The sequence below is a fragment of the Notothenia coriiceps genome, unplaced genomic scaffold, assembly GCF_000735185.1.
Source record: "Notothenia coriiceps isolate Sejong01 unplaced genomic scaffold, NC01 NC01_scaffold00002208, whole genome shotgun sequence".
Taxonomy (NCBI): domain Eukaryota; kingdom Metazoa; phylum Chordata; class Actinopteri; order Perciformes; family Nototheniidae; genus Notothenia; species Notothenia coriiceps.
Genome location: NW_011334909.1, coordinates 93391 through 103797, shown reverse-complemented (window position 1 = coordinate 103797; position 10407 = coordinate 93391). Strand labels below are relative to the sequence as shown.

Below are 10407 nucleotides of genomic sequence, written 5' to 3'. Positions count from 1 at the left end.
ACATTTTGCCGTGATGAAACGCCATATCATGGATTATCAAGGATTGTTTCTGAAACAGTATGGAGCTCAAAGGCTTTCTCTCTTGCCGGTTATACCACAAGGTGAGTTCCTTTGTATTTCCTGCTTCTTCACACACATGCTCTCCAGTACAGGTTAGCTCTGAGTGTTAGCGATGCTAATGTAAACACACCGACCATATTACGTCCAAAACAGTCGGGCATTGTTTCTGATAGCAGCTTTCTGATAGGGCCGTGGGTCCACATTTCAGATATTACGTCATATCGGACGCAAATCTGGATCAGCTCCGTTGAACCCCCGTTTTTAGAGATTTGGGTACGGAGGAAAAGAGAGAGGGTTTTATTTTCTGACGCTGCGTGAGTTCCCCGACACACCAGGGACACGTATTTATGTAAAAAAGACATCAAAAAGTGCATTTTGCATGATAGGTCCCCTTTAACATTTGTTTATCTTGTATCTGCCATCTCTCTTAAGCCTTGTTTACATCTTACAGTTAATCCCAGTTTTGTTTATTTTCTTGATGAGAAGTATTGTTTAGCTTTTGCTCTTCAACAGGTTAGGTAATGCAAGTCACTTTTACTACTTCAGGTTGCATTCATTGTGTTTTTGGAAAAAATGTGTATTATTTTAAACCGTAGTCCAATTGAAGCACATGTTTGACACAAACGAGAAACTCAAAAAAATTGTATTTTTCTCTTGAGGACCGGTTAATTTCTGAACCGGACTCTCTGCATTAGCATTCATAGCGTCTCATTCATCCAGATTGTGCTTTAAGGAATGTACTAGCTGGGTGACATTTAGACATTATGTATTCCCTGGATTGTATTGAAATGTATTTGATTGTATCTGAAGTAAACTGTGAAAGTAGTTCCTATCTGCAAATGGAGAAGCATTGCAAATGATCTGCACAACTCTGAGTAGTAGTAGTGACCAATCGTGAGGTCATAATATAAAATACATTTGAGGGATCCTGCCATGAGTAGAAAGATAGAAAATCAGACAGATATTTTCTTGCTAGAGACTGTTTTTTTTATATATTTGAACTGCTAGCGTAGTCAAAGCTTGCAGGTTGCCAAACAAAAGCCCAAACCATCGTTTTGCTTTGAGGTCTACTCACAATTTCTGGTTGTTCCTCCGTCCTCATCAAGTCTTCATAGATCTCATCTCCTTCGTTCTCCTCGTCCTCCACAAAGTCGTACAAGTCATCATCCTCGTCCACTGTTTCACTGATACACACACACAACATTGTTATCATCACAGTATTTGTATTTCAATCCTGTGATTATTCTGTACTTTTTCACATATTTTGGCTGATAAATGTGAATTTAAATGTGAAATGTGGTCATGTTTAAATCCCAGCTCTTACTCATTGGATTTATTGAATTACATAAAAAAATGACACTTAAAATCTTTACTTCACTGCTCGAATAGAAAATGCTTCAGCATCATTTGAATATAAAGTGGCTTCGGTTGGGTTAAAGTTCAGAACAAAACTAAAAATAATGTTTTAATGATGCATTATTAAGACCAGCCACAGCCAGGAATGGCTTTGTATTTTAGTTTATTTTTTATTTGTACTTCTTGCAGTTGGTGTGGTCTGTATGTGTCTGCATGTACCGATGTCTGTTGTTTTTACTCTCCTGCACAAGTTTAGAACAAAGGGAGATAATGCTATGGATGAGCGCTACGGTATATTATAGGAGCTTGTATAAGTACTTCTTCATCATATACATTATTATTTTAACGTTATTGTGGTAAAAGACTCACTCTATCTGGTCGGACAGGCCGCTGTAGATCTCATCGTCAGGAGAGCATCCTCCCAGAGGGAAAGGCCTGGAGGAAATGGTGTGAGTAGGTGATGGTGCAAAGGAAAGAAAGTGGATTGAGAATGACAATAACATGGATATATTTATCAAGTGAATAATGTCTCTATTAAATTCACATTGTAGGCAATAAAACAGACTGCAATGTATGTAAAGGAGGCCATTTTCTTTAAGCGCCTATGCCAAGTAAACTGTGATATATTAAAAAATATAGTCAAGTAACTAACGTTAAGGTAAAAATTTAAAAAAGTTTCTACAAAATCTAGTTTTGACTGACAGAGAAGAGTCTGTTCTGCTGTTATCAGACACTCCAGATCTATTTTGCATTTTAATTAAATGTTTTCAAACAAAGGAACAATCTAACTCCTCCTGCACGAACATGAGGTGGAGGCTTGTGTAAGAGATAATGAAACACAAAAAAATGAAGTGATAGAATGAACGAACTGTATTTCTTTAAGGTATTTGGCTTTTTCATTTTACGTTACTTATAAACTTCTTGGCCCATGGTTTAGCAGAGTTAGATTATTATTATAAAATATGAATCCACTAATAAATCATGACATACTCTTACAACTTAATCGACCATAAAGTAAATCAAGTAGCATCACTAAAGAGGTGAGTACAGATGAATGCATCAATACACATAATGAAACATTTATTCTGAAATTAGCCTTTTGGCCTAATGTGCACATTTAATTTTGGTAATTTAGAGTTAATACTTTTAGAGTAGGGTTGTAATTAAAAAAACGTCTTGTTTTGATAGAAGAAGTTGAAAAATACATTCATTAAAACTTAAACTGTCCTTATACTGCGTACAGTATACACAAACTTACAATACAGTGTATGGAACCTGTATTGCTTATAATGCTAAAAACAAGTGGGGGAGGGGTGATTAAAGTAGATGTTACTAAAAAAGCTGAATTAACATTTCAATTACGTAACAGAGGAAGGATGTTACTTACTGAAGTCTCTTTTGTGTAGCAATGGGCGAATGGGAGAGGATAGACAGAGTGTCTATAACCTACAACACACACACACACACACAATTATTTCATCTGGTTTTATTCTTATTCTAAAACATTCTGATTGTTTAAGTGAGAACTGCAGTATCATGATGACTCATCTAAAAAATGAGTTTCATGAGAGATGTGATCAGCGACAAACTTAATGATGTCACATGGCTGACCAAATTAACTTGATTATTTGTTCTGATTAAGCAACAACATGTGTCTACTTTCCCTGCCTATCTGGACCTGGTGTTGTGTGTTTCAATATGTTATCTACACAATAACATTTGACTCTTTATATGCAGAGTTGCACCGAGAAATACTTACAAATTCTAATCTGCCCCTTGAACTAAGTTTCTATTCTTTCAGAGACTAAAATAAAAAGGAGGGCCTGTCCTGACTATTCTGGTGATGTAAAATAAACATTATGTCCAAATAAAGTACATTCTTCTTAGTACGGCTGAACTTGTTCTAATTGTATTCAAGACAGAGAAGGAAGGGAAGTCTTAAGAAGAAGTGAAAGTCTTAAGAAGAAGTTAAGAAAAAGAGACGTTTGACTGGACTAATTTACAGTAATCTTGCCATAAAAATAACAAGACTTGAAAGAGATTCCAATTTGTAGAAACGTGCTTATCAGCTTCGTGGTACAGATGAAGATTAGAAAAATGCAACCACTCTCATGTCTGTCTGCGTGAACAAAGTTACACCATTTGATGTGCTTTGTTTTAGATTCCAATTTTTTAACTTTCTGGATTTGTTCTATTTTATTAGTATTGTGATATTAATCTTGAGATTTGAATGTTATATTAGTTAACCATAAGGCTACATTACATGAAAACATATTTAATACATATATCTGTTTATTAAAAAGTGCGTCCCACGTACTCTTCTCTACTTTCTTTATATTGTTTTGAATATAAAGCAGGAAAAAGTTCAGAAAAAACTACATTTTGAAGATAATAGGGTAACAACAAAGTCTTCGATTCAAGTACTTTAACATGAACAAAATCCACCTTTCTAACTCTAAACTTCACTAATAACATATTACATTGTGTGTATTTGTAGGAGTATTCTCAGTGTGTTACTACTACTTGTACTTCAATAAAAGATCTGCATACTTCTTGTACCCCTGTAAATGATGCTGTTTTACACTTGTGTGATTAATGTTATTTATTGTAGGCTACTGAGTGACTGACTGGTCGCTGTAAAGTGAAACCAGAAGCATTTTTCTGTAAACGACAAAAAAAAACGAATGTGTACTTTAAAGAACACCCCACAGTTAAGTTGAAGTCCACCTATTGTTGACTCATTTCGTTTCTCCCTCTTACTTTGTACGTTCAAATCAAATAGCACATTTCAAATGTCTTGGTTTACACCAAGGTGCTGTGGTTGCACTGCAGCGAAAATGAAAGAGTGAAAAACTGAAACCATTTGTTCTCTCAGCCGCTTCAATTATAAAATCACCAAACTACTTCCTGTCAGGGCTGTGTGGGTGTCTGCAAGCTGCAGTGAGAAGTCAGGAATCCGTTCACACTTCTATCATGACTGGAGTATGAGTTCACTTGTGAAGCAATCGTAATAACTGTACTGTAATACATTGGCAGATACCTTTGCAAAGTCCCGAACATCAAACAGGTCAAAGGCCTCAAACAGTTCACTCTTTTTGAGATCAAACTTCTCCTGGCAAACTCCCAGGAACATCCGGATATTCTTCAGGCACAGGAACTAAAAAACAAACAAGAACGTTACTTTACTTTTAATGAAATTATTTATTGAGCAACAAAAAATGTTATCAACTAAAATGTAGTTTCTATTAAGAGTTCAAGTCATTTATCAAACGACACGTGTCAACAGGAACACTAGAGGTTATGTGGGGTCGTACTAGCTAAATGCTAACATGCTAACATGACCACAATGTCAATTATGTTGAGCTAAACTAGTAGACTTCACGTTGATAGTGTAGCATATAAGCCTTCTTATCATTAGCATGGAAATTAGCTAATTTATTTATGTGTAAATGATATCATAATTTAGTACTTTTTTTAACATATGTAACATTAAGCTGTCTGTGGCTCTTTCCTGCTGTAACAATGCAAATTCCCCCTCTGTAATAAAGGTATTCTGATTCTGATTCTGCAAATTTTGTCATGAACCTAAGACTTTGATAAATTACATTTTTGACCTTTTGTCATTAGGATTCAACAACTGAAAACCGTTAATGTGTTAATTTGATGAAAATGGATCCTCTTGTGGCGATATAGAGGAAGCAGCCGTTGAGGTGATCACCAAAGTGAGTGAAACACTAATGTCTGCATTAAAGAGTTGACAAGATATTTCAGTCTAGACCAAAATTCTGGCTAATAAACCAACTAACTGAACAAACAACTTGCTGCTAAAAATCTGTGCAAATGTTGTCCTTGTTTGATGGTTTATACAGCATATGATATACATAATCACCCAAATCTTAACACATTTAAAGCCAACTTCCTTCCAACTCATTACCACAAGTTGTACCTATCTTTCTGGCATTTATGGTCAAATAAATCTAATATTTTTGATCAATCAAATTCGAATGAAAAGTATAGTCATTATTTGTTCTTGTGAAGAATATAGTATGAAACCATCCATGTTATTTTTGTAGCAATGAGACGAGAAACCACAATTCAGACTAAGCATTTGAAAGACGAAACATGTGTGGTATTACAAACACAGGTAGAAGGTAAAGCAGGCACATATAAATAATACAGTGTTATACATTACATAACATTTCTAGGGAACTAAAACAATGTTGTTTATCATTGAAATATTTAAGTTTTTGTTAAATATCACACTGGCACTGTTGATTAACTTTCCCACATTAGGTGACATACATAGCCACATTAGGTGACATACATAGCAAGTGAACAGCTGCACTTTATATCAACGTGCATATAAATGCTTTTCAGCCACACAGGCCACAGCAACACGAAGAGCAACAAATAAGGGCAGCATGAAGGCCCTACTTTCATAGCGAAAATATAAATGAAACCACAGAGAGGCAGCGCACAGTCAGACTGACTTGGTGGTCAGACATGTGTAGCTTTACATAACTTCCTGAACCAGCTCTCTCCCTCTCTCTCAGTCTTCTGTGAGTGTCTGTTCAGCTGTGGGAAATGCGGAACTCTAATTTGAGTAAAGGGGAAATGTTGACTTCTTACTGATACTGCTGCACACATCATGTCACTCTGTTAGAAGTGCACACAGGCACAACTACATATATCCCTGCAAGGTGGCGCGGTGTTGCAAAAGAACAGGGAAGATCCTCTATATGTGTAATATCATCAGCGTTGAGTGTGTGTTGGGGTTACACGTCAGATTGGAATCCCGTTTTCTGTTACAACACCGGATGTTTCTTAACCACTCTTGACCTCATATGATTTACCAGAGTTTTGCTTACACGTGTAGGAGCACATTAACATGTCGCACATTAGCATGTCACTGTCACACACACACATACACACACACACACACACACACACACACACACACACATCACTTCACTTCAGGGGACATGCATTTCCTGGAGACTTACCCTAACCTTAACCAACACATGCCTAACCCAACCCTTACCCTTACCCTAACCAAGTCTTCACCCTAAAATGAATGATTCCCCTCATGGGGACCTCCAATTTGTCCCCATAAGGGAAGCGAGTCCCCACGCGTGACTGTGTAAACAGATTTAGGTCCCCACAAGTATAGTAATGCTAGGCCACACACACACACACACACACACACACACACACACACACACACACACACACACACACACACACACACACACACACACACACACACACACACACACACTCTTTGTCAGACTCTGTTCAGACACTATTCATTTGTTAATATGCTCAGTCACACACCGATTTATATTTCTCTCTGTCCACTCAGACACAAGTTATCTTTCTTACTTCTGCTAGGATATGTTTTCAATCCAGTTTGCTTAGCTGCATGATTGTTAGTTAGTATTATATCTCTAAAAGTTTGACAAGAAGTTTTGATGAATGAAAGTCCATGTTTATGGGGTGGATTTGGTGAGGTGAAACCAGGAATGATCAGAAAGAAAGTCACATAAGAGAAAATCAATGCCACTTTCTCTACATTTTTTTTTTTAATACTGTAAAATGTTTTTGGAATGGGGGAAACCGCTAGCTTATTCTGTCCAAATGTAACAAAAGCATCTTTAAAGCTCAAAATAATTACACATTATGTCAAATCTGTACGAAAAATAAAGCCAGTCCGAGTCCGATAGCGTAACTTAGGTATTTAAAACATTCACATGTTTCTATAACGCCATTAACAAGAAATCAGGTTGATCTTTTCTCAAGAAGCTCAGTTCAATTTAGTTGAAGGTCAAGGTTGCAACCTTAAAACTCATGTATGCCATCTTTGAGTACTTAGTATTTTTCTTCTTCATCCCCTCCTCACTCTTGACCTCCCTGTTCTGTCCCCTGATATGATCAGATATAGATCAAAGTATTTTCCTATCCGACAGCCTTTGGGCGTCGGTGCATCGACCTGGTCTTTAGGGAAATGGAATATGGAAATGAATCAGTGTGTGTGTTACCTGGGACATCTGTGGGCGCAGGTTGATCTCTCTCAGGTTGACAGCTTGAGGCATCAGGTTGTTGAGCAACTGGCAGAGCAGCACGCCATCTCTCAGAGCCTGAGCCAGGTCACACACCTGGCCCAACACACACACACACACACACACACACACACACACACACACACACACACACACACACACACACACACACACAAAATCAGACTGAGGCACCCAGACAGAATATGTGTTAAATTACAGGTGTGTACAGTATGTGACACAGCTGATTTACCTGTGCGCCCTCCCATGTGACCCGGTGGTTCTCTGGAAGGACTCGACATTCGATCAGCCACATCGCACACTGCCGCCACAACTCCATCTTTGTTTTCTGATGAACAGATGGATCAATAGATTGGATATGAGGCCAAAACAATGTTAGACTTATGGATTCTTACAGGCACAATATTCAGAAACCAGTGATCACTATTGGTCCGTACAGCACCCAGTAGCAGCAAATAAGTCAGAACAAGTTAACGCTCTATTGGCAATGAGAGAATAGTTAGTTTGATAAGAGGCACACAGTTTGTTCATGCTGAATTGAAACGTATTCATTGTCTGAATTCACGCATTCAAAAACCTTTTGAAGCGTGACCATTTGTGGCTCCTGCACCACACAAGTAGCTCCGTATCTCACTTTGTCACAGTTTTTCTTTGTAAACTACAACCTTGATATGCAAATTATTGAAGATGCACCAACAGTCTGACCTGGAGTACAGCAAAAACTCTCACACCGTCCTCTACAGTGAAACATCAATTCTTGAAATCTAGCTGCAAGCTAAAATAGTCACTACTCAATTAGAAAGCCTTTCTAAAATGTTCTAACTGCATATCAGTGTGTGATGAGTATTATAATCTGCTCTCACCTCTTAGTTTCTCCTGGCAGTTGTATGTTTATTTCCTCTGTGTTCTCCTCCTTTCATTATTTCATTGTAACACTTTAGCGCTCTTGTTCTGCCTTTCTTCCGTGGTGGGTGTTCTGCAGAGCTGCACTGTGTCGAAGACTTTTAACTATATGCCACAACTTCCTTTTTCCTCTGACGCACCCTGGTAGTTGCATGCACTCACAGATGCACACACACACATGCATACACAAAGGGCTGCTGCTACAAGTGGTGCAAGTTAATAAAAGAGTGTGATCTATGCCTGAAATGGTGTGTATTATACGTGTTAACCCGACCAGATAGAATAACTGTGTGTGCAAGTGTGTATTTGTGTGTGCACTAAAGAACATGAGTATATCGGAAGATAGATCTGTCGCAACCACATTATTTAGACAACTGCCTAACAGACTTCTAATGTGGTGAAATTACTTTATTTAAGGAAACTACAAGATGCTTGTGCAAGTGTTATTTAAGTGGCAGTCTAATGCACAATTAAAAGACATCAAGTTGAATGTTTCTTTACAAAGATACCCTTGTCTAAAAAATGCTGCAATAATTTAGTGGGAATGCTGCACTAACTGTTCTTCTACGGACGAAAAGTTTATTATTATTCCGCCGGTATTTTGCCGCGCTTCTCCTCCCACATTGAACATCGCAGAAACTCCGTTCTAACATCAAAACGTTCAGCTAGGTCGGGAATCGATGGCTATTACTTTTATCATTCATAACTTTCATAATTCCAGAGATACATCCCATAATTCATCACATTTCTAACATGGAAGTCAATGGAGAAATCTTCAGACTTCAACAATCTTCATGCAACTTCAACTGCTAACTGCTCCTTCTTCAACTGCTAACTCAGACACCTCATTCCAACTTTAAAATGTTACTCATCTTTCTGACATTATTCGTGTAAAACAACTTTTAAATCTGATTCTTACTTTTAGAGATATTAAACATTGTTCAGACCTTGTTTTAGAGGTTTTCTTCACATTTTAACATTAACTAGAGTGTGTGATGTCACAGCTAGAGTGGAGGACAGCTTGAAATTCGCATTCATATTTCTTTTTAAAACTGCCATAATTCCCAAACCCTACATTCTTGACACATAATTTTTCATGATAAACATAGAAAAACATCTCGTAGCTTGAAAAATGACAAATAATTAAGCAAAAAATAATTAAACAAAGTGCCTCTTGAGGGCATGAAGTGACAAAAACGTTCAACATGTCTCCATTAAACCCCATTTTAAGTTCAGCCTCATCGATCTCCACCACAGCAGCCGCACACCTTTAGTTAATCTGCCTAAAAGGCCACATTATTGACCCCAAAGTACACAAAAAGTGCACTTCAGATGCTCAAGTTCCTTGACATGCTTCACGCTTTGAAATTTCACCGATATCTGTTACGGTTCTTCAACAAAACGTTCACATGTAAGAGGTTTATCTCTCATTCAGAACAATGGAAACCTAGTGATCTCTACAGAGCTCGTTAGCTCAACTATAAACACCTGTGTAATGGAACACGATGATGTCATCGCTCCAACTGACATGCTCAGAGCAGCAGACTTCAGATAGCAGTGTGCTAACAGTCCAGCCGTGAAGACATCTACGGGACAGTTTTGAGATTTCTTCAAATGCCGTTGCCATGGCAACACAATGCTCTCCTTGAAACACGGTTTTCTCACAACTTCAGTTCAAATGCTCCAAACGCCCAAAACTTCACAGGTTTGGTAACGATGCAGCCATCAACGCATCTAAGCGTATTTTGGGGTGTCGTCAAATGCCGTTGCCATGGCAACAGATCATTCGCCATCAAGTTAGTTCACAAGTTTGCAGTTCAATAATCTGCTGCTTTTCCAAGCCTTTTTACTTTATTTTCTTCTCTCATCACACATTCAAGCCCCCTGTGTTCATGTATCATTTCAATCTATATTCTTCACTTTCTTCTTACACATTACATTTCAGCATAGCAGTTTAGCGTCAGCTTTTCAGCATAAAGCATTCCCACTAGCAATTTATTCAGGAATTGCA

At 37.8% G+C, this 10407-nt stretch overlaps 1 protein-coding gene across 1 annotated transcript; it reads right to left on the bottom strand.

Annotated features, from left to right (window-relative positions):
* Positions 1 to 1108: 1108 nt before the first annotated feature.
* On the bottom strand, positions 1109 to 8484 carry LOC104966648 (proto-oncogene vav-like; the record flags this gene model as incomplete). The annotated part of the gene is made up of 7 exons (XM_010795858.1): positions 8357 to 8484; positions 7726 to 7821; positions 7455 to 7571; positions 4457 to 4573; positions 2804 to 2862; positions 1786 to 1851; positions 1109 to 1244 (listed from the first exon to the last, which is right to left on the bottom strand). Coding segments are annotated over exons 2-7 (582 nt in total), but the record flags the coding sequence as incomplete, so codon positions are not given.
* Positions 8485 to 10407: the final 1923 nt, after the last annotated feature.